General features: G+C 36.9%; 1 protein-coding gene across 1 annotated transcript in view; it reads right to left on the bottom strand.

Moving 5' to 3' along the window:
• Positions 1 to 24,624, bottom strand: part of LRP6 (LDL receptor related protein 6) — a 173,357-nt gene that overhangs the window by 32,651 nt on the left and 116,082 nt on the right. The window contains exons 8-12 of the mRNA XM_046660441.1: positions 8,181 to 8,397; positions 7,131 to 7,420; positions 5,637 to 5,863; positions 3,249 to 3,433; positions 2,294 to 2,620 (exon numbers count right to left, since the gene is read on the bottom strand). Of these exons, the coding sequence (XP_046516397.1) occupies positions 2,294 to 2,620; positions 3,249 to 3,433; positions 5,637 to 5,863; positions 7,131 to 7,420; positions 8,181 to 8,397 (1,246 nt within the window). The remainder of the gene's footprint in view (positions 1 to 2,293; positions 2,621 to 3,248; positions 3,434 to 5,636; positions 5,864 to 7,130; positions 7,421 to 8,180; positions 8,398 to 24,624) is intronic.

Below are 24,624 nucleotides of genomic sequence, written 5' to 3'. Positions count from 1 at the left end.
ATTTCTTCCTTCCAGTCAAAGTCAAAATTCTTGAAAAACACTTCTATACATACTATCTTTCTTTCTCTCCATTCACTTTTGATCTACTTCAATCTTTCACTATTGCCTCCCTGAAATTAATCTCTTCAGGGTTAATAACAACCACTTTATCCAAAAATCCAATGGATACTATCAGAAGGCCTCACCTTACTCAACCTTTCAGCAGCATTCAAAACAGTTCTCTTTTGAAACAATCTTATCTCTTGTCTTCTGTGCCACTATTCTCTCCTGGTTTTCCTCTTACCTCTCTGGCTGCTGCTTTTCAGTGTCCACTGCAAGCTTTCCCTCCCTCAAGCAGAGCGCCTTAGGTTACCAGATCCCTTCCTTTCTCTACACCAGTTGTCGTCAAACTATGGCCCACAAGCTAAATCTGACTTGCTGCCTGTTTTTATAATAAAGTTTATCAGAATTCAGCCACATTTTAAAACTCACACATTTTAAAATACGGCTGCTTTCACGCTACAGTGAACAGAGCTAAATAGGTGTGAGAGACCATCAGGCTCAAAAAGCCTACATATTTACTCTCTGGTCTTTTACAGAAAAATTTTGCTGACCCTGGCTCTACACCTTCTCCATAAGTAACCTTATTCATTTCAAATACATGCTATCAATTCCAAAATTTATATCTCCAACCATATCTCTCTCCTCTGAGCTCTGGAATCTTCTAACCAACTACTAATTTATCTATTTCAATGTCCCATAGGAAAATCAATATAAACCTACCTAAAATTAAATTTTTTATTTCCTCCTGAAAACTAATCTCTTTCTCCAGTCTTCCTCATCTACTATTTTCTGAACTGCTCAAACCAAAAATCTAGAAGTCACTTCTAGAAGACATCTAGAAGTCACTTGCTTCTTCCCTCTTCTTCCCCACATACAACCCATTAACATGTTCTCTTAATTCTAGCTTCAAAACATACCTTGAATCCATCAGCTTCTCTCTATCACCACTGCCACCATCCCAGTCCAAGTCTACCTGCATTACCACACTAGTCTAATTGACTTCCCTGCTACCATTTCTTTTCTTCCTTAAACCCACTCTCCACAGCAATCAAATCATGTGATATCTTATTTAATTTTCACAATAACCTTATACGGTAGTTACTATTAGTATTCCCATTTTAGAAGTGGAAAAACTTAAGGTTTAAAAAATTAATGTGAGTTGCTTTAGTAAAACACACAACTAATGTGTGGCAGAAATTCCAAATCATTAAACTATAAACTTACATTCTTTCTCTTTCAGAATCAAAGCCTTGTGTCAAGATAGACTAAATCCTTTCCTAGGTGACTCCTTACACTTTCAGGCACGGAATAAAGTAATTTCAATAGTTAATTACATCCAATATCCTACAGCAGTTTTGTTATCTTCTACCCTAGTGAACCATACCCTAATTTTCTCCCATGAATCTACTCTTTCTGATCTAATTCTCTATTTCTTTATCATATCTACCAATTTGTTCTTGTCTATCCACCAAGACATGGGCCTTCACATATCCTTGAAGCATAAACCAGGTTTCCCCAAGCCAACAATGTTTTGTTACACACTGTGTTTTGTTGTTGTTAGTAGTGTGTGTGTGCATGTGTGTATTTAGTATATATCACTTGCTAACATTTAAAAGTCAGGAGATACTGCAGCCAAAAAAAAAAATCTGGATTCATGACTGCATGAGACGATCCGGTAACATCAGCTGGAATTAAGTAGCAACCACCCACTATGTTCAGAGGACATGCTCTCTAATTCCTCATCTATTTGCTATTGTTTCATACTGGGCTGAATTTACTCATACGCCTTTTCTGCCTGGCCTCTTATACACTTAAATTTTTTATCGTTAGACTATTCTATGAACTTCAAAGGACAAAGAGGTTGTATTTTGGAGAGTCTCTTTGTTATTCTGTTTGTACCGCTCGTCCCTTCCTTTATAATGAATAAATATGAATTATGTATAGCACACATGCATGACTCTGTCTCTCAGTGAAGTGATGCAAATTTTTCACTAAATATTTAATGTTCAAGGGTAAAAGACAATTTTTCTACAACATCAATTTTTCCATAACATCAACTAGCTAACATCAAACAAATAATAAGTAACAAAAATTTGCGTTTGTCCATCTTTAATCTTTCCCCTTTATTAAAAAAAATTATCAATTCTCGACTTCTACAATTTTTTACTCTAGAAAGAACATAAACTCTAGTGTTTTCGAAACTGCTTTCTCCACTAATTCTAGTTTGCTCTGGGGGGGGAATGCAGCTTACCACTACAAGTCCTGTTGTCAGCATTAAGAGAGTAGTGGGCAGGGCATCCGCAAACAAAACCTCCAACTGGCACAGCCAAGCAGAGGTGGGAGCAGTGCCCATTGCTGGAAGCACACTCATTCCACCCTGCCTGCCGAGAGGAGTGAAAGACGAGGATGTCCATCACATAATCCAAGTGGCCCTGAATGATGGTGCGGTTTTGGCCACTGGTTTTGTTGGCACGCTCAATGCTGCGTCGGCTCCAGTCCGTCCAGTAGATGTAATCTTGGTACTGAGTTAAGCCAAAAGGATGAGGCAAGTCATCTGCTATAACTTCACGGTTGAGTCCTATTTTCGGAAAGGCAGTAGAAAGAGGAGAAGCAGAAGGATGAAATAGGTGAGAAGTAAGAGTCTTGTTGGCAAAAAAACAAGTAACATATAAAACATTACACTTGTAAGTAATTTAAAATAGAACATTTCATTTGAAAGCAATTCTAAAACCAGACGAATCCTCTGAAATCAATCCATCTTCAGTCTGACCCCATGCCTCAAAGTTTATATTCTTGCTATAAATCACTGAGTTTGTTTAAACTCCTACAAACAGTCTATTTTGATTGTCTTATTTCCTCTCCATAAAGGTGTGCAGTTCAACTTTTCTTCTTCCTTCTATAAAAAGATGGAAATGCATATATTGTATTTACTCATATAAAAGTCACTTCAGGGATGTCTAGGGAGTTATAAATTCCACTACAAGCCCAACAATAATGAAATTTCTACATAAAAAGAGATATGAATCCAACTACCTGGCCCACTATTCATAATAATAAACAGGATACAACAGCAGACAGAGGAAGCATCTAGACATTCATATTAACTTTTATTAATAATATCTAACCAATGGCGAATAGCAGCCAATTGATTTTTGCATTGAAAGAATAATGTACTATCTATCTGAATAGAAAGAAGTCCAGCTTACCAAGCATATTTGAAGATTCTATTAAATTGGTGTCTAGGTCTGTCCAATAAAGCCTCCTTTTAGCATAATCAATAGTCAGGCCATTTGCCCGGCCCACATTTGGAACTAATGTAGTGCGTTCACTTCCATCCATGGCAGCTCTGTCTATCTTAGGTTTTCCACCCCATTCAGTCCAATACATAAATCTAAATTCAAAACAATGAATATTTAACATTTTACTTTTGATAATTTTGGGGAAAGGGTCGTATTCATGCACAGTAACTAAACAAAATTAAAGAAATATGCATTAAATAAGAAAACTGTTAACACAAAATCATGGCTATAATTTTTTCAAATATTTGGCACCCTCAACAAAATATTTTTTCTCATCTTCTAAAAAGGAAGTGAGTCAGCTTTCCTTAGTCTTTCCAATGAATTTGTTCCATCCAAAACCTAGGAATTGGAAACAAACCAATGATTTCCTTAGTGAGGTACTTGCATGTGTAAAACTAATATTGAAGAAGATAGCAAAGGATTAAAGTTCTGGTCTCAGAATCTGGTTTACTTCTGAATAACATATCTTTATTTCTGAATACAAGTAATTTGAGTTTTTAAACTTACTTTTTGACTTGTGTAATCAACCCTCCTTCAAAACAAGTTACAGGAGTATGTCAAAAGTAAAAATTAGGGGCCGGCCCTGTGGCCAAGTGGTTAAGTTTGCACATTCCGCTTCGGCGGCCCAGGGTTTTGCCAGTTCGGATCCTGGGTAAAGACATGGCACCACTCATCAAGCCATGCTGGGGCGGCATCCCACATGCCACAACTAGAAGGACCCACAACTGAAAATACACAACAATGTACTGGGGGGCTTTGGGGAGAAAAAGGAAAAATAAAAAATCTTAAAAAGAAAAAGCAAAAATTAATGGCTTTTAACTGAAGTTAAAAGCCAAGTTTGAAAATGTATTTGGCCACACAGTGCAAGGGAACACACTGTATGTGCAAGAGCAATGAATCACCCCTTAATGTGTCAGCTGGGCAGTGAACACTACTACTACAATCCCCGTGAAATTTTAAAATATTATTGCTTTTACGTTACTTTTTTGAGTTTTTCACATGAACCTTAGAGCAGACCTACAGTATAGGGTTTTTATAGATGAGGAGGCCAAAGCACTAAAAGAAATGTGAATGATTTGTCTAATGTCTTCCAGCCAGTCACATGGCAGAGCTACAACTAGAACCTACTCCTTAGCGAAATGCTCTTTCAACTAAACTAGTAGGGTGCTAGTTTTGAGGCACTCTGAATACTGGGACTAGGAAAGCACTCCAGATGCCAGCTCTCATCAAATACCTGAGGACAGACATTCACACATCAGCCCGTCAGCTGGTGGCTGATCTGGCAGCAATGCGTGAACATGCTTTTCTGAAAATTCAAGTTGGTCTCAGGCTTTGTTTGCCTTTGCACTTGTCAGTTGACAGGCACATGCACACCACAAGAGCCAAAGAGGAACAACTGTGAGAGAAATTTCAGAGTTGCCAGCAGCCACATAAACTAGAGTCCTTAGTCCCAACTACTAAATTTATCTGTCTGGTAACTAACGCTTAGAGTAAAGATCACCATAATCCAACCACAACATGCCAGCAGAGAGAAGCTGCCTTTTGATATGGCCTTCCAACTAGACGGCTAACCAGCTAATCATGGAATTCATGTGATTTCAAGGAAACTATTTTTAATTACAGATACAGGAAATATGCTTATATGTTTACACTGTTATCTTCTGCTTTTAAAAGTGGAATTCTTCTTCAAATGTCAGATTTCTCAGCTGCTGGCTTTTTAAAACTTGCTAAATCACCTAAGAAAGATCACCTACCCTTGAAAAACATGTCATGTTGTAAATAAAAAGTTTACTGTTTATCAAAAACAGCTTACTGTTTAACATCAAAGTTTCTTCAAGCTTATTTAATAATGATCATCCATTTTGAATTAATGAATATTCTAAAATGGAGCTTTTTAAATGCAGTTACTTCTTAACACACAATATTATTTCAGTGGGTTTACTTTAATAGGTTTGGAACCTGGTACAACTTGGGAGAAGGTGCAAGGAAATGCAGACTTGATGATACCTTTAACAGGCTGTTTACTTAGTATATAAATATGATCAGTAAAACTTAAGTGATTAATCCACTTCACTAATCTTTTTTTACCCAATGTTAATAATGACAAAAGTAAAATTTAGCTAATAATTATTAATTCTAAATTAGTGAAATCTCAACTAATGGTTTAAAAGTAAAGTCCACCTATGGTTTAGTTGTCAGATCCCTAACAAGCATTATTTAAGACATCAAGAATACAATCCATAACTAGGCCATGTGCAATGTAGTTGCAAACAACGAATACATAAAGCTGTTTACCCTTCAGCAGGGTCCAATGCAAGAGCTCTGGGACTATCTAGGTCTTTCCACACCAAAACTTGTCTGTGCTGCCCATCCAACTTTGACACCTCAATTCGATTCGTTCCCGTGTCTGCCCAGTACAAGTTCTTCCCAAGCCAGTCTACTGCCATGCCTTCTGGATAATCTAAGCCGAATTCTACCACATGTTCCAGTGCACTGCCATTCATAAAGGCTCTGCTGATGGTCTGCAAAAATAAGATTAACAATAAAGCGGCATGGCTTAAGTACACAACAATATACAGAAAACATGTTTGGTTTGGTTTTTGTGGGGTGGAGGATCCAGAAGAGCCAGAGGCATACAGTTTCTTAATACAATTCACATATTTTATGAGCACAGGAAAAAACTGATGTCAATCTCTAATAAATGCAATTGTGATCTTAAGTTTTACTGCCAATTAAGGGAGAAAGTTTTGAAATTCTTAAAGACCAAAAATTTGTTCTAGTAAGACAGTGAAATGATTTTTCTTTTAAAATCTCTTAGTAATCAAGTGAAAAAGTTGTGCCCAGACTCTTAACTGGCAGTCAGCTTCCTGAAGGTACTTGAGAGAATGCCATGTCATTGTTTGAGAAGATCTCAACAACCTTATACCTTACACACTTCACATATAACCATTATCGTATTACTATTACTGTAGCTTTGAATCCCTTAAAATTTAAAACAACCATAATTCAAGCTATTAACAATGGCTGCTATCAAGTAGCATCCTAAATACTTTGTGTACATATATTTTCTCATTTAATCCTCATAACAGCCCTGCAAGGTAGGCATTATCTCTATTTTCAAGATTAAAAAACTTAGAAGGCCACACAATACAAGCCAAGATTTATTTATTCACTTCACTTATTCTCTCATTTAATAGATTTTACTGAACACCATCAGAATCCAACTCTGGCTTCAACACCCCATGATTTTTGCATATTAGACAAAATTTTACAGAAGTTATCTGAAACAAGCCCAAAACAATCTGGAAGAAGGGAAGATTATTCTCCAGATTTTCTCGTCAGGAGCTTCTCCTTCTTATTGACTGAGTATGCTTTTCAATATTTATTCTAGAAAAAAGAAAATAAAGGTATGCTATAATTCATAATTGGCATTTTCTACCTCAGTCTTCAAAATTTTGTTTAAAATAAGAGTCAATTCTCTGTAAGCCATTTATGTGAATAGACAATTACTCTCGAACTGCAGAAAATGCCACTCATATCCACAAATGGAACAAAATATAAGATTATGTCTTGCAGATTTCTAACACTCAAGCAAAGTATGTCATATTAAAATGCACTTAATAAAATACTGAACAAGCGTTTCCCTTGACTTCCTTTAGAAAGTTAAGGGTTTTATTAAACTCTGCCTATTAAAGCAAGGAAGGAGGTTGATCATAGCATGAAGACTCAGAAATTCTAGAAGCTCTGCCTTTTAGTCCCCAGTTTTAACATCTCACTTCTTTCGCTAACCTTGAGTGATATATCAGTCCAGTAAATTCGGTTGTCTGTCACATCAAAATCCAAAGCAGAAGCTTCTTTGACACCAGTAAGTGGAATGGCCACATTGTTATTGTTAGTTTCCAAAGATATTCGCCGGATATCTGCTCTCCGTGAAAACAAAAGGAAAGCCTCTGGGACAATGCAAGTCTTCATGTCACTGATGAGTTCAAAGCCAATGGGGCAGGCACAGCGAAGGCCCTGAGGTCTATAGAGGCAAAGATGGCTACATCCCCCATTTTCCTCAGCACAGGGGTTGGAACCTAAAAGACAGATTAATTACAAAAGGCCAGAGAAGGACACACATATTGACACAATCAATACATTTTCACGTTAAAATGACCAAGCATTTGGTTCACTAAGATCTATAATTCCATCTGCTCCCAAATCTAGAGTTTCGATTCTAATCTCATACACAAGCATTATGAGGGAATAAACGGCCAGGTGCAGCGGCGCAGGCCTGTAGTCCCGCTACTCAGGAGGCTGAGGCAGGGGGATCACTTGAGCCCAGGAGTTCTGAGCTGTAGTGTGTTACGCCAGTCGAGTGTCTGCACTAAGTTAGCATCAATATGGTGATCTCCCACAAGTCAGGGGACCACCAGGCTGCCTAAGGAGGGGTGAATTGGCCCATGTTGGAAATTGAGCAGGTAAAAACTCCTTGGTGATCAATTGTGAATAAAAGTACAGCAAAATACTTTGCTTTGTGCCCATAGTAAGTTTTAAAATAAGTTACATCATTCATACAATAGAACTGAGTTCTTTTGATGAAGGGGTGTGTGTGTGCATGAGTGTGTGCGCACGCGCGTGTGTGTGTGTGTGTTTTCACCCTTTCAATTCAAACTATGTAGCCAGAGTACTAAGCCAACATAAAAGGCCCACTCCTGGTTAAAAAAGGGTTCACAGATGATTTCTATAGTCCCTCAAAACATCAACAATTTACATTGCTGCTTTACAAACTGCAGACCATCTCCATCTTTTCTCATTCCTGGCTTCCATGTCTAAGAGAATTTTGGAATTACTTACCAATGATTCGATGAACATTTGTGGCCTTTAGGCCCATAAGGTCAGGGAGCTGATCTATGATGATTTCCCTCTCTGCACTTCGTTTGTGTACTCTTTCGATGCTACGCCTCTGCCAGTCAGTCCAGTAAACATAGTCACCCAGTAAAGTAAATCCAAATATGTGAGGAATTTTATCTTCCACTAGTACTCGTCTCCCAGTGCCATCGGTATTCATAACCTTTAAGTTTAAGTATAAAGAGAAGGAAGAGGAAAAGATGTGTACTTATTCTTCAAATGTATGTAGAAACAACAAATCCAACTGCCTATTGCATCAAAATCCACAAGTGTCACCTTAGTTATTCCTATTACAAAGCTTTCACAAAATGACAACATGCTGACTGAATATAAGCTCATATCTTACCTCTATTTTTCCAATCTCTTATTAACCTTCCTTCTAAATATTCCAGCAATATTAGATTTAGTATGCATCTTTTTTATTAAATGACTATGCAAAAACTAAAAATACAGTATCACCTTAAATTTGCTCATACGTTTGTTTTCAAATTACAATGTACTTTCACACACATTATTTTATTACATATTTTATTTTATCCTGAAAGTTTTTCCTTTTTTACATCTAAGAAAATTGATATTCACATAAGGTCACACTGCCCGTAAACAGAGTTGATGTCTTTTTTAGGATTCTTTCCACTTAGCCTAATTTTTATTTCATTGTTTTGTTTAAAATAAAGCACACAGATAAGAGGGCTCTCAATAAATCACTCACTCCCCTAAGGTTATAATCACAAAAGTATATGGAGTTTATGACATTCTCTCTGCAACTGAGTTTCAAATAACTAGAACGTACCTACTCTTTTCAACTCCCCTGTAGTGACATTATTAAGCTCATTCTAATACTCTCATTATAAACATCAGCAATGTCCCTAGAAGTGGCTAAGGCATCTTTTCTGCCTCTGATCTTGCAGCAACATGTACTAATCTTCCATTCTAAAAGACGGAGTAAGTCTTCTAAAGCACCAACTTACAAGTGCCTAAATGAGACAATTTCTACCACTTAAAGTGACCTGTGAGGCAGGCAAATCGGCCTTTGGCAACATTATTCTGGTACCAAAAATATGTACATGCAAACAATATCTTCCCTCTACCTAAAAAAGAGTCTCAGATGTAATCTTATAGGCAAGTATTAATCCTTTTATCCATAAAATTACAAAGAAATATTCCATGTAAGTCAATACTATGATTGCTTAGATGGAATGACAACCATTATCTTGATCTCTCCTCTCCAAAAGTTTAAAACACTTGCTGACCTTCCAAACCTTGGAAATGACAAAGTACTTAAAAATTGAGCAAGCAAAATTGTGCTATATCCTTGCACTTTCACTTCTAAATATCAATAAATATTTGATTTCCATGTGATGGAACAGAGAGTAGTTGAACGTCTATTTGTTCATATCAGATACAACAGGACTTCTGTTGTAAGCCAACTGTATAAATATGTATTAAAATAGAAGGTTTTTAAAATAAAAAACATTTACTTAAAAAGATTAAATATTACCTCGAACTTCTACATTAAATTCTTTTTAAAGATAATATAGACATGCCTTTAGAATTTTTACATTCATATTTTCCTGCAATAGACCACTCCTGGATATATTTTATGATGTTTATGTTGTATCTTAAAACTACTTTGATATTTAAGCCTAAAAGGACTAAGCAGAGAAAAAGAGTCAATTATTTGTTTACATATCTAACTAGAATATGAGCTCTGGAACAGCAAGAACCTTAATTAATCCATTTATGTGTCTTCCACAGCTACTATTAAAGAACCTGGTAAAGAACACAATCAATATTTGTTAAATAATTTTTAAAAGGAGATATGTTTCCTAAGACACTCAAGAAACTTACCTAAAAATGGAAACAAATATTTATACAATGGTTCTTATCCTTAGATCCTACAGCTTAGCCATTTGAATGAACAAAAGTATTCTTGCCCACATTTTAAATTGATCTGAAAATGCATACTACTGCCTACATTTGGAGAATGAATACATTCCTGATCCCTCCTAAAAGCAGAGTCCAAGAAAAAATTTCCCGTCCCATTTTATTACTGCTTGGAAACTTCGATCAGGGTGAAATATTTTCCCTTTATTAGACATTTAATTTAGAAAAGTATTTTAGGTGGGGGAAGCTTATTTTTAAAACTCTCTGCTCTCACCTCTGTCCTAATATAGGGACTATCTCTTGACTCCAGTATCTTCCTCTACCCTCCCTGACAAGAACTTCCTCCCAAAACTATTTCCTTCCTTCCCAGGATCATCAATTTCTCCCTCTCCATAGGGTCTTTCCTTTCTGCCTTTAGCACAACACAATCTCCCCCATCTTAGAAAGACATTGTTTAAAAGTTGAAAGATTCTGAATCTATTCCATAATTCTTATTTTATTGCCATATTCTTTTAATGTGATCTGCGATAGCTGCCTCCACCTCTTATCATTCATTCCCTCAACTCCCTACAACGGGCTTCCAATCTATGACTCAGATAAAACAACTCCTCTAAAAATGGTCACTAACTACTTTTCTTGTTTTCCTCAGTTCTTGTGTCCTTTTCCCTCTTTTTGCCATTTGATACTCTTAACCACCCACAAAAACTCTACACTGGGTTTTCATGGCACAATATGATTTTATTTCTTATGCTATAGCCAGGACTGCTTTTTCTCTCTTCATTTCACTGCTTCCTCCTTCCTTTTTCAAAGCTAGTGGGATATTTTCCAAGTTTTCCTAAGTTGTTCTTTGTCTATAAAATACCCTTTCAAAAAGCCCATCAGTTCTATGGTTTCTACTATTAATTTATGTATAAAAATTACAAATATGTAAAGTTCTAGTCTAACTCTCATCAGTTGCCACTGCAGTATTTCCACCTGCATCTCCTGGAAAATGTACTGCTATCTCATCTAAAATATCATATACTTAACAGTGAACCTATGTTCTCCATTAGGGGGAGTTCATCGTCCTATCAGAGAGCATCTAAGAGTGCTAAATATTCTGTGTTATAAAACTCCAAAACACTACTTTCTTACAAGCTTACGGCATATTAAAACATGTCTGACTTGATTTTATTCCTAGTTTCAGAATTATCTTAAATCAAATATTCTGCATTATCTTACATTTAATAAATTAACACTAATTTTGCTAATTACTACACCCAAATTTTGCTTTCCAATTAAAAACTTACTTGGTGATCTAAACACATATACTAGGAGCGATGTCAGCATCACGGTGGAGTGAGTTGTTCCCTTTGTCTCTCTCCTCTAAATTACAACCAAACAGATATCCACTGACCAACAGAGGACACAGCACAACAGGATGTCTAAGAGATCCAGGTAGCTATACATCTGAAGATGGATGCACTGGACCCCCAGGAAGCAATGGAATTAGCAGAGCATTCACCTCCCACACCCCCAGGAGCAGTGATCCAGGGCACAGATCCTCATACAGCAGACTGTGTGACTGGAGGTGAAGGTGGCTGGGCCTCACGTGCAAAAACACCCTTGGAGTGGCGGCAGCCCCGTCCCATGACAGAAAGTGGAGTGGCGGCAGCAGCAGCAGGCCTGACTAGCACAACTGTGAGCAGGTGGGGCAGGAGCTCCCAGCCCCAGTAGTGGTACCCCTGACAACAATTCCACCAGCAGCAGGGGCTGCATACAAGTCCCTGGGTCCCCGGGCCCTTACCAGCTACACCACCATCAGTGAACCTGGAACCCCTGGCAGCAGTGTAACCAGTACCCCTAGAAAACACAGAAACAGCAATGCAGGTGGTGCATGGGACAACAGCATCCAAGCCCACACACAGCCAGTGGAGGAACATGAGACCCAGGGAACTAGAACCAAAGTTACCAAAGCCGTGCCCAAATAAGAAAAGGTGATTACTACCACAAATGCACCTGCAGAGGTTCACGTGATCAAACAGCATGAAGAACTCCAGTAACACTGCAGAACAGAAAGAAAATGACTACTCTCCAGAACCCAAACCTGAAGTCACAGAAGATTACAATCTGACAGAAAAATCAAGATAGCTGTCATAAAGAAACTCAACTAATTATAAGAAAACTCAGAAAGACAATTCAATGAGCTCAGGAATAAAATTAATGAACAGAAGGGCTATTTCACCAACGAGACTGAAGCTCTAAAAAAAACGAATTCTGGAAATGAAGAACACAAGGAGTTAAAAAAATGATGTAGAAAGCATTAAAAATAGAGTAGAACTTACGGAGGAAAGAATTAGTAAGCTGGAAGATACAAACAAAGAAATGATTCAGGTGGAAGAGGAGAGAGAACTAAGATTTTTTAAAAATGAAGAAATTACTCAAGAAATATCTGATATAATTAGGAAAGGTAACATGAAGATTACAGGTATCTCAGAGAGAGAAGAGAGGAAGAAAGAAGAGAGAGCATATTCAAAGAAATAAGAGCTGAGAACACCCCAAACCTGAGGAAGGAACTGGACATGTAAATCCATGAAGCTAACAGAACTCCTAATTACATCAAATCAATGCAAAAAGACCTTCTCCAAGGCATAAAATAGTAAAACTGTCAAAAGTTAATGACAAAGAAAATTTAGGGGTTTTGTTTTGTATGTGTGTGAGGAAGATTGGCTCTGAGCTAACATCTGTGCCAATCTTCCTCTATTCTGTATGTAGGATGCCACAGCACAGCTTAATAACAGGTGTGTAGGTCTGCACCAGGGCCCCAAAGCAGGGTGCATGAACTTAACCACTACGCCACCAGGTTGGCCCCAAGAAAAAATATTGAGGGCAGCAAAAGAGAAGAAAATAACCCACATGGGAATCACCATCAGGCCTTCAGCAGATTTCTCAGCAGAAACTTTACAAGCTAGGAGAAAGTGGAATGATATATTCAAAATACTGAAACACAGAAAACTATCAGCCAAGAATACTCCATCCAGTGAAATTATCCTTTAGATATGACAGACAAATAAAAGCTTTCTCAGATGAACAAAAGCTCAGGGAGTTCATTGCCACTAGACCTGCCCTACAAGGAATATTGAAGGGAGCCCTCCTACCTGAAGGAAAAAGGCAAAGGTTTACAAAGCTTTGAGCAAGGAGATAAACAATAGACAAAATCAGAAAATTGAAGCTTTGTATCACAATAGGTTAGAAAATAATTATAACAAAGGATAAACAAAGCAAGCATCAAAAATAACTATAAACAGGGGGCTGGCCCAGAGGCACAGCAATTAAGGTCACGCATTCTGCTCTGGCAGCCTGGGTTCACCGGTTCGGATCCTGAGTGCAGACCTACATACAGCTTTGCAAGCCATTATGTGGGAAGCATCCCACATATAAAGTGGAGGAAGATGGGCACAGATGTTAGCTCAGGGCCAGTCTTCCTCAAAAAGAAAAAAAAAAAGTATAAATAATTCAATTTGGTCACAAATCCACAACACAAATAGTAATAATTTGTGACAACAAAAACACAGAAGGGAAAGAGGAAAGCAATGGAACCTGCATAGACTATTGGAGGTAAGAGGCTATCAGAAAATGGACTATCTCATCTATGAGATCTTTTATACAAACATGGTAACCACAAAACAAAAAGCAGAGGAGAGTCACAAATCATAAATGAAAAGAAAACTGAGAAAACCATAAAAGAAAACCACCAAACTGAAATGGTACACAGAAATACAAGAAAAAAGAAACAATAGAAATACACAACAACCAGAAAACAAAAGACAAAATGGCAATATTAAGCCCCTATATATCAATAATCACTCTAAAAGTACATGGATTGAATTCACCGATCAAAAGAGACAGAGTGACTGGATGGATTAAAAAACAAGACCCAGCAATATGCTGCCTCCAGGAAACACATCTCAGCTCTAAAGACAAACAAGCTTAGAGAGAAGGGATGGAAGATGATACTCTAGGCAAATGGTAAGCAAACGAAAGTGGGTGTAGCCATAGTTTTATCAGACAAAGCAGAATTCAAGATAAAAAAATAATAAGAAACAAAGATAAGCATTATATAATGGTAAAAGGGACACTCCACCAAGAAGATATAACACATGAATATATATGCACCTAACACAGGATCACCAAGTTATATAAAGTGACTACTAACACACCTTAGGGAGAAACTGACACAACACAATAATATTAGGGGACCTAAACACCCTACTTCCATCAATGGATAGATCCTCTAGACAGAAAGAAAGAAAACAAGGAAACGGCCTTAAATGAAACACTAAACCAGATGGACTTAATAGATACATACAGAACATTTCATCCAAAACCAGCAGAATACACATTCTTCTCCAGTGCACACGGAATATTCTCAAAGATAGAGCATACGTTGAGAAACACGGCAAGGCTCAATAAATTGAAGAAGACTGAAATCCTATCAAGCATCTTTTCTGATCACAATGCTATGAAACTATAAATCAACTACAAGAAAAAAGATGGGAAAGTCACAAATACATGGAGACTAAACAATACGCTACTGAACAACTATTGGATCAATGAAGAAATCAAAAAGTACCTGGAGAAAAATGAAAACAAAAACACCACATATCCAACCCATAGGATACAGCAAAAGCAGTACTAAGAGGAAAATTTATAGCAATACAGGCCTCCCTCAAGAAACAAGAAAAATCTCAAATAAACAAGTTTATTCTACACCTAAAAGAATTAGAAAAGAACTGAAAGTCATTCCTCTGAGAAGAGGAACAAGACAAGGGTGTCCACTCTCACCACTCTTATTCAACATAGTGCTGGAAGTTCTAGCCAGAGGAATTAGGCAAGAAAAAGAAAGAAAAGGGATCCAAATTGGAAAGGAAGAAGTGAAACTCTCACTGTGAAGGACAGGATTCTACATATAGAAAACCCTAAAGAATCCACCAGAAAATTATTAGAAATAATCAACAACTGCAGCAAAGTTGTAGGGTACAAAATCAAGATACAAAAATCAGCTGCATTTCTACACACTAGTAACGAACTAGCACAAAGAGAATTCAAGAAGACAAACCCATTGACAATCACAACAAAAAGAATAAAATACCTAGGAATAAATTTAACCAAGGAGGTGAAAGACTCATATACTGAAAACTATATTACTGAAAGAAATCGAGGAAGACATAAAGAAATGGAAAGATATTCCATGCTCACGGATTGGAAGAATAAACATAGTTAACACGTCCATATTACCTAAAGCAATCTACAGATTCAATGCAATCCCAATCAGAATCTCAATGACATTCTTCATGGAAACAGAAGAACCCTAAAATTTATATGGCACAATGGAAGACCCCAAATAGCCAAGGCAATCCTGAGAAAAAAGAACAAAGCTGGAGGCATGGCAATCCCTGACTTCAAAATATACTACGAAGCTATAGTAGTCAAAACAGCATGATACTGACAGGAAAAAAGCCATACAGATCAATGGAACAGAATTGAAAGCCCAGAAATCTGTCACATCTATGGACAGCTAACCTTCAACAAAGAAACGAAGAACATACACTGGAGAAAGGAAAGTCTCTTCAATATGTGGTATTGGGAAAACTAGACAGCCGCATGGAAAAAGAATGACAGCAGACCATTATCTTAAACTAAACACAAAAATTAACTTAACATGGATTCAAGTCTTGATGTAAGACCTGAAACCATAAAACTGCTAGAAGGAAATATACGCAGTACAGTCTCTGACATCGGTCTTAGCAGTATCTTTTCAAATATCATGTCTACTTGGGCAAGGTAAACAAAAGAAAAAATAAACAAATGGGACTACATCACACTAAACAGCTCTGTCAAGCCAAGGAAACCATCAACAAAATGAAAAGACAACCCACTAATTGGGAGAAAATATTTTCAAATCACATATCTGACAAAGGGTTAATTTCCAAAATAGATAATGAGCTCTTACAACTCAATAATAACAAAAAATTAAACCGATCAAAAAATGGGCAGAGGATATGAACAGACATTTTCCCAAAGAAGATATACAGAGAGCCAATAGGCACATGAAAAGATATTCAACATCATTATTTATTAGGGAAATGCAAATCAAAACTACAAGATATCACCTCACATCTGTCAGAATGGCTATAATTAACAAGACAAAAAATTACAAGTGTTGAAGAGGATGTGGAAAAGGGAACCCTCATACACTGCTAGTGGGAATGCAAACTGGTGCAGCCACTATGGAAAACAGTACAGAGATTTCCCAGAAAATTAAAAATAGGAACACCATATGACCCAGCTATTCCGCTGCTGGGTATTTACCCAAAGAACATGAAATCAACAATTCAAAGAGATTTATGCATCCCTATGTTCACTGTAGCATTATTCACAATAGCCAAGATGTAGAAGTAACCCAATTGCCCATCAACGGATGAATGGATAAAGAAAATGTGGTGTATATATATACAACGGAATACTACTCAGCCATAAAAAAGCAAAATTGTGCCATTTGTGACAATATGGATGGACCTCAAGCATATTATGCTAAGTGAAATAAGTCAGAGAAAGAGAAACACCAAATGATTTCACCCATATGTGCAAGATAAACAAACATATGGATAAGGAGAACACAGAAGTGATTACCAGATGGGAAAGGGGTGGGGTAGGGTGAAAGTGGTAGAGGGACACATATATATGGTGACGGATAAAAACTAGACTATTGGTGGTGAACACGATGCAATCTATATAGAAACTGAAACATAAGAGTGTACACATGACATGTATACAATGTTACAAGCCAATATGACCTCAATAAAATAAAATATAAAAATAAAATAAATAAAAGCATATACTAGATGCCTACTGTTGAATGTCCTTTTAAAAATAAAATTTAAATTTCTACTTCAAAAATATTATAGGATCAACCAACTCTGCCTTCTTTCAGCTATGTCACCCTGCAACACTTTTGTTTGTTCATTTTGAAAAATGAATAACTTAAACAAAAGACAGCTGATTAAGCATGAATTTGCATAATGGGCAAAGAATGAAACTGAAAATTGTAATGAGAAAAATAACAAAAGCACAATTCCAAAAGATCCATTTAATTTACACAATTCAGCATCTTCTATTTAGCAGTTACCTTCATTCTACTGCTCTCTAAAAATCTCTCATGACTAGCCAACAATATTGTGGCAGAATTAGGTATATTTGGATTTCAAACATAAGCTCTGTCACTCACTGGGTACCCTTGGCAATTTCTCACATGTAAAATAGGGAAAGAGTACTTACACCAATGAATTATTTAAGGAGAAAATAAAATAATGTTAATATATAGCATAGCATTAGATGTGTAGTAGAAGCTCAGTAAATGTTGGTTCTTGCTCTCCAAAATTATTTGAGCAAAACGCTTTAGTTCCCAAAAGCAAAAAGCTATATTTAAATGGCTACATTTATTTAATTAAAATGTAGTGCTTCAAAATAAATAAATAAATACACACACATATATATATAAAAAGAATATGTGGAAATGAGAGACCAAAACAACTACATGCTGTTAAGCTGAAGAATAAAACCAATATAGACCCTCTATATTCTGGCAACTAATGGAAAACTACAGTGCTGCAGCCTTATTCCTATTTCCAACCCCTATTTTTACTGTTTGCTTTTGCTACTTAGATGTACAGTAATAAAAAAGTAAGCAGGGGCCGGCCTGGTGGTGCAGCGGTTAAGTGTGCACATTCTGCTTCGGCGGCCCGGGGTTCACTGGTTCCGATCCCAGGTGCGGACATGGCACTGCTTGGCAAAGCCATGCTGTGGTGGGTGTCCCATGTATAAAGTAGAGGAAGATGGGCACGGATGTTAGCTCAGGGCCAGTCTTCCTCAGCAAAAAGAGGAGGATTGGCAGCAGATGTTAACTCAGGGCTAATCTTCCTCAAAAAAAAAAAAGAAACAGTAAGCAAAAAGGAATAGTTTGACAATTTGTTCAGCTCTATCAGATCCTCATTCCACCCCCACCAAAAAATCAAACATTAATAAACATATCTAATGAATGCAAATCCCCATAAGAGAAATTAGATGAATGTTAAGTTTATAACAGGGCTGCTTCTAGCTAAGAGACTACAATCTAGTTGGAGTGGTAAACCATATTTACATTAACACTATACATATACTTTCTCTGGCCTATAGCTAATCAGGAAAAACTTCAGGAAATAGTAAGAGTTCAAATCCATCTTGAAGAATTAGGAGAATTTTGACAAAGAGAAAGCAAAAAGGACTCTCCAGAATGAAAGAAATAATACATGTTAGAGTCGAGGAGGCCTTGTTTGACTGACTTTGAAAAGACCTGCTTTGAGACAGAAAGGTAACGAAAGGGACTCAAAGGAGACCGTATCAGACAGATACCACCCTACGGCAGGTACGAAATTCCAGGATAAGGAGAATCATAGAAAACAAGAAACTTCTGAAAGCACTTTAAGGAGACTAACACAACAAAGCTGTACTTTAGAAAGACCTCATTTACTGTTACCACTGTGTTCAGATTGTGCTAAAGATAAATATCTTAAATATAGAATTATAGTTAATAAGATATTTTTAACTCCTGCAGGATGATAATACAGGTCCAAAATCCCTAATCTGAAAGTTTTGGGGCCACCTGCATTTGAGAATTCAGATTTTTTAATATTTAGAAAGGTTAACACAGTGCACATGGCATATCACCTCTACCTGGGTTGAGGGCAGCACTTCATTGCCACACATATTAACATTTTTGCAGCAAAATATAGAAATATTCCCACAAAGTGGGATAAATCAAGACTACAAATAGTCTTACACTGCTTCACGTCAGGTTTTCCACCAACTGAATTAACAAAAACAAGCTTCGGTTTCAGAGCTTTTTGGATTTCAGAATTGCACATAAAAGATTGTGGATCACAAATGCTTTGCTGATCTCCACTCTAGTCCCTTGACCAAACTGGAGTTTAGATCAGTGTTAATGCTGCTGTAAGTGCAAACAAGGGTCTCAGGAAGAAGAAAGAAAGAGTGAAGTACATATTAAAAAGAAAAAGTTTCTTTAGCAACATCTGGCAGAACAACAACAACAAATGGTAATGAAGGTCTTAAGATGATCTTCAGAATAGCACAGTGGCCAGGAACGCAAATACAGTTCCCGAAAAGCCACAACTAAAGATGTTGTAGCTTTACCTACTAGGGCATTTGGTCTCTTTCAGGTATTCCTTGTTCTCTCCCTTTAAAAACAAAAACTGCTGGGGGGTTTTTTGGCTGTGGGGGGGTGGGTGCAAACTAAAGCTAGATATATCACTTCTATTTCAAATTAAACAATGTACTTAAGATGTGCTAAAGATTTTTTAAATATACTTTTGTAAGACACTGTTTCCCTTAATTCCCTATCTTCCTGTTGTCTGTTGTAGTTTTTATTTTTACCACAGGGTTGGGTCTAGAACAGGGCTATCCAAGAGAGATGGAATACAAGCCACAAATATGAGTCAAGTATATAATTTTAAATTTTCTAGTAGATTTTAAAAGGTAAAAAGAAACAAGTAAAATTAATTTTAATAATATATTTTACTAATCCAATATATCCAAAATATTTTTATTTCAATGTGTCATCAATACTAAAAATTTTATTAATGAAATTTTACGGTTTTTTCTTACTCGTCTTCTTAGTATGTATTTTACACTTCAAGCATCTCAATTCAGAGTAGCCACATTTTAAGTGCTCCATGGCCATGCATGGCTACCGGCTCCCACACCGGACTGGGCAGGATTAGAGTTTCGGCAGTGATTATACAGCCTACAAGAAAATTTACTCCTAAAGATCAGATCTCTGTCCCCTCTCACATTTGCCATCTTCAGGGTTATCCTAGACCCATGAGGCTCAGTAAAGCCACAAATAATTAAATGTCTTCCATTTTGGTCTTTCCTTCCTCCTCAGCTATATTATACTTAATTCTAATAAGGATTAAAAGAATCAAAAACAATTTCCGATCAAAAAAATTAATAAAACTTTTTTTCACCTTATATCACATTTGCAAGTTTACATTCAAAGCACTAGCTAAGATTTGTAAGAGCAAGGACAAAGGCCTGATTCATTTCTTCTAGGTTATCTCAAAACAGAAGTATTAAAACCAGTTATATTAATAAGAGAGTCCACAGCTGCCATCTCCTTGGCTCTCCTCTTGAGAGCATTCTAGATTGACATACACTGATTACGGATGAAGCTGGGTGGCTCATGAAAATCTTTACTCTGCTTTACTATATGCCTGAAATTTTCCCAATTAGAAAAAAGAAAATGAAGAGAGGAAAGATAAGGAGCAAGTCCAAAGGCACTTGAATAATAATAATAGTAATAATGATAGCTGTTATTAATAAATGCTGTGATCACTTTTGTTGTTGATATGATGTGGAAAGCAATTATAAGAATCCTCTGAAGATATTAAGGGATCAACAGCTTAAATAAAATCTGATTGTGAGACTTTACATCCAAGAACCATGTATTTCCCTTTATACATACAGTCCAATGATTACCTTCTGAAACCTGTTTCCTTCAGTTACTTTTGAAGAGTTGACACTTCTACTAGAAAACTGGCTTCTCCCCTAAATAACTTCTCTTCTACCAGCCACACAATCTTTCTGCTGGGCAGAAGCAACATAATGAAACAAGAAAATGCTTCTTTGTCTCAAAGAAAATCACTACTACATTTCTCTGCCCAACAAGTAACAGTTTGGGATAGATTAATAGGTTTGTAAATATGGTTCTAAGCCCCTTATGTTTAAAATAACAAGACAAATCCTGGTAAAAGCTTGCTTGTACATTCTGAACCCAGAAGAAATGAACCATTTTAAGCGATTCTAAAAGATTACCCTTATGCTTTAAAAGTTGAGCCAACACTAATTAAATCTTCTGGCAACTCTTGAGGGGGTGCTTCACTGTATTACCTCAGAGTAGTTTAATTAGTTAAACTGAAATTAGGCTTCTGTCACTTCTAAAATCTACCTCCAAATCTGAACAGAGTCTCCAGTGGTTTCAGCTGCCTCAACCACATTGTGGTATGGATTTAACATTCTGAGGCATTCTCAAATACTGCAAACCACACTGAGAATATAGGCTACAACAGAAAATAGATGTGGGTTAACCAGAGCATTATCTCCACAGAGAGGAGGTAACGGCAAACCTTCTATAGACACCACATCTGGTTTTTTGAGCAGTTTCTTCAGCTCATTAAATGTCAAGACAGGATTACCCATGAAATCTTGGAATGCAGCCAGTCTACTACCAAAGTTGCTGCTATGCAACTTCACTTGACTAGACATGTTCAAGAAATAGATGACAACAGGACAACCAGGTACCCCCCATAAAATAAACCAAAGTGGGAATGCTATAAAGTCCCAAAGAGAAAGTCAAATTATGCTCCAAATGAACCATTCCTCTTCTAATGTTCCAGCCAATATCCAAAATAATTAGTGAATTAAAAGTTTATGTATAAGAAAGACAAAGAGATATCATTGGGGGATGATTGATATACTTCACAGGGTACAAAATATAATTTCACAAAAACAGCATTTTTAGAAATGGAATATATATCCATGGAAATAACATTTCAGTCACACAGAATTTCACTGGGTTGACAAGAGAAATGCTTTAGACCCAGTAAGGGAAGTAAAGGGATGCCATACACCTGTTTAAGAGAGCAGTAAAGGCAGTTACAGTGCTGCATTCAAAGCCTTTTAACCTATTCCAAGATATATTATGTTTGAGTAAACACAAGTGATTTTTAATATGAAAACAGAATTAAAGTATCATAGTTGCACTAGACAACTTTATAACATTTTTGCAAGGAGTCATGCTTAGTATATTAAACATTTGCAATTACAATGCTCTTTTACAGATAGAGCTAAGAATTGCTATTGTGACCAAAGCTTTCCAAAACCTGAATTACTCAGAAAAATTATAAAATTGAGAACAGATTTCCAGATGAAGGCATCATTACGATGAACACCAATAACACCTTGGTCAATAATATTCAATTGCTTTGTGAGACCCTTCTGAGAGTCCCATTGTCATGGAGCCTTCAATAAACCCTAATGGGGAAAACATTAGCCTGTTAACAAGGGAAAACTGCCCCTTTCTTCTCACTTCTTTTCAAGCACAGCTAAAACAAATTCTATTTGGAGCCTGAGTAGGTGTCAACTATTAACACCTTGGTATTAAAAGGCAAATTCCTCCAGTACCAAAGAGCAAGCCTTATGCCCAGATGTTAGTTTTTAAATACTGTTCTTCATTAAAAAGAAGAGCTCTTGGAGCAAGAACTGATTCCGGGAGGAAAGCAAGGGAAACATAAGATAAGGTTAGAACAATATACCATCGTTCCAGAAAGTGCTTTAAAAATGATGGGGGGGGGGGGGTCCCTGAAAAATTAAAAATAGAATTACCATATGATCCAGCAATCCCACTTCTGGGCATATATCCAAAAGAATTGAAAACAGGATCTCAAAGAGATATTTGTACACCTATGCTCGTTGTAGCATTATTCACAAGAGCCAAGAGGTGGAACTAACCTAAATGTTAACTGACAGATGAATGGATAAAGAAAAGGTGGTATATATATATAAAATGGAATATCTTTCAGTCTTAAAAAGGAAAAGAATCCTGTTATATGCTACCACATGGATGAACTGTGAGGACATTATACTAAGCGATACAAGCCAGATACAGAAAGACAATACAGCACGGTTCTACTTATCTGAGGTATTTAAACTAGTCAAACTCTTAAAAACAGAAAGTAAAATAGTGGTTGCCAGGGGCTGGGGAGGGGAAAAAAGGGAGTTGTTCAGTAGGTACAGATTTCAGTTTTGCAAGATGAAAAAGCTCCAGAGCACACAAAGCACATGGTTGTACAGGGTGCAGCTAGTTAACACTACGGTACACTTAAAAATGCTAAATTTTGCTATGTTTTTTCTGCTACAATTTTTTAAAAAGATGGAAACATGTGAAAAGGACACAAGAATTAACCGGAAGGTACTCCAAACACCAATTCTGGAACAACTTTTGCAAAAATATAATGATAATAATGGCATATAGGAGCTGGCCCCATGGCCAAGTTCACGCACTCCGCTTTGGCAGCCCAGGTTCGCCAGTTTGGATCCTAGGCAGGGACCTACACACTGCTCATCAAGCCATGCTGTGGCGATGTCCCACATAGAAGAACTAGAATGACCTGCAACTAGGACATACAACTAAGTACTGGGGCTTTGGGGAGAAACAAAAAAAGAGGAAGATTGGCAACAGATGTTAGCTCAGGGCCAATCTTCCTCACCAAAAAGCACACCTTAAAAAAAAACGATAATAATGGAATATAACGTATAGAATAAAATAACATCCATAAATCCATACTGATATATATGAATAACTGAATAAACAGAGGAAACAGCTCTTTCATATGGGAGAATTCCAATTAATAAATATAACAGGAATAACGGAAATGGTATCAATGTTAATTTTCCAGTGTTGATAATTGTTCTACAAGTATGTAAAATGAAGCTGGGTGAAGGATATATTATTCTTTTTTCTGTTTTCTTTAAAGGTTGGCACCTGAGCTAACATCTGTCGCCAATCTTTTTTTTTTCCTTCTTCTCTCCAAAGCCCCCCCAGTACGCAGTTGTATATTCTAGTTGTGAGTGCCTGTGGTTGAGCCATGTGGGATGCCATCTCAGCACGGCCTGATGAGTGGTGCCATGTTGGCACCCAGGATCCAAACTGGCAAAACCCTGGGGCGCTGAAGCAGAGCACACAAACTTAACCACTTGGCCACAGGGCTGGCCCCAAACATGTATTATTCTAGCAAATGTTTTGTTAAGTCTGAAATTATTTCAAAATGAACCCCCTAAAAAAGAGGCAGCAGAGGACAACACAAAAAGTACTGCATTAGCAATCAGGAAACTTCAGTTCCAATCTTTTCTTTCTAAATAGAAAGCTACGTGACCGTGGACAAAAGAAGCTAACCAAGCAAAAGGCACCAAGCACTGCTGAGTTTTAGGAAGAGAAACCTAGGATAGAAAGAACAAATGTTTGTGAGCACATGGCACTATCGAGAAACGATAGCTAATTTTAAGAGATCTGAAAACAGCTTTCTTTTACTCAAAGACAACAACACTTTGAAAACCCATAAAACATTTATTTACTATTGTGGACTGAAGAAATCTATTCTGGCACAGAAGGATTTTTTTCAGATTTTAAGAACAACACTGTAACTAAAACACAGAAGCAATTATTACAAATCTCAACCAAATATAAAAGTCATTTTCAACTGAAAATCAAAAATACATGAACAACAAAAGCAAACACTCTGAATAGGGGCTATATTAATGGCATAAAGCCTCTAATTTCATTCCTACTTACGAACTCCAGAAGTCTGGCAGATTGCAGAAGCTCAAAATTATAAATGAAACACTAAACAAA

The sequence above is a fragment of the Equus quagga genome, chromosome 1 (genome assembly GCF_021613505.1).
Source record: "Equus quagga isolate Etosha38 chromosome 1, UCLA_HA_Equagga_1.0, whole genome shotgun sequence".
In the NCBI taxonomy this organism is placed as follows: domain Eukaryota; kingdom Metazoa; phylum Chordata; class Mammalia; order Perissodactyla; family Equidae; genus Equus; species Equus quagga.
Note: the sequence above shows the minus strand (reverse complement) of the source record. Positions and strands in the feature narration are given on the sequence as shown.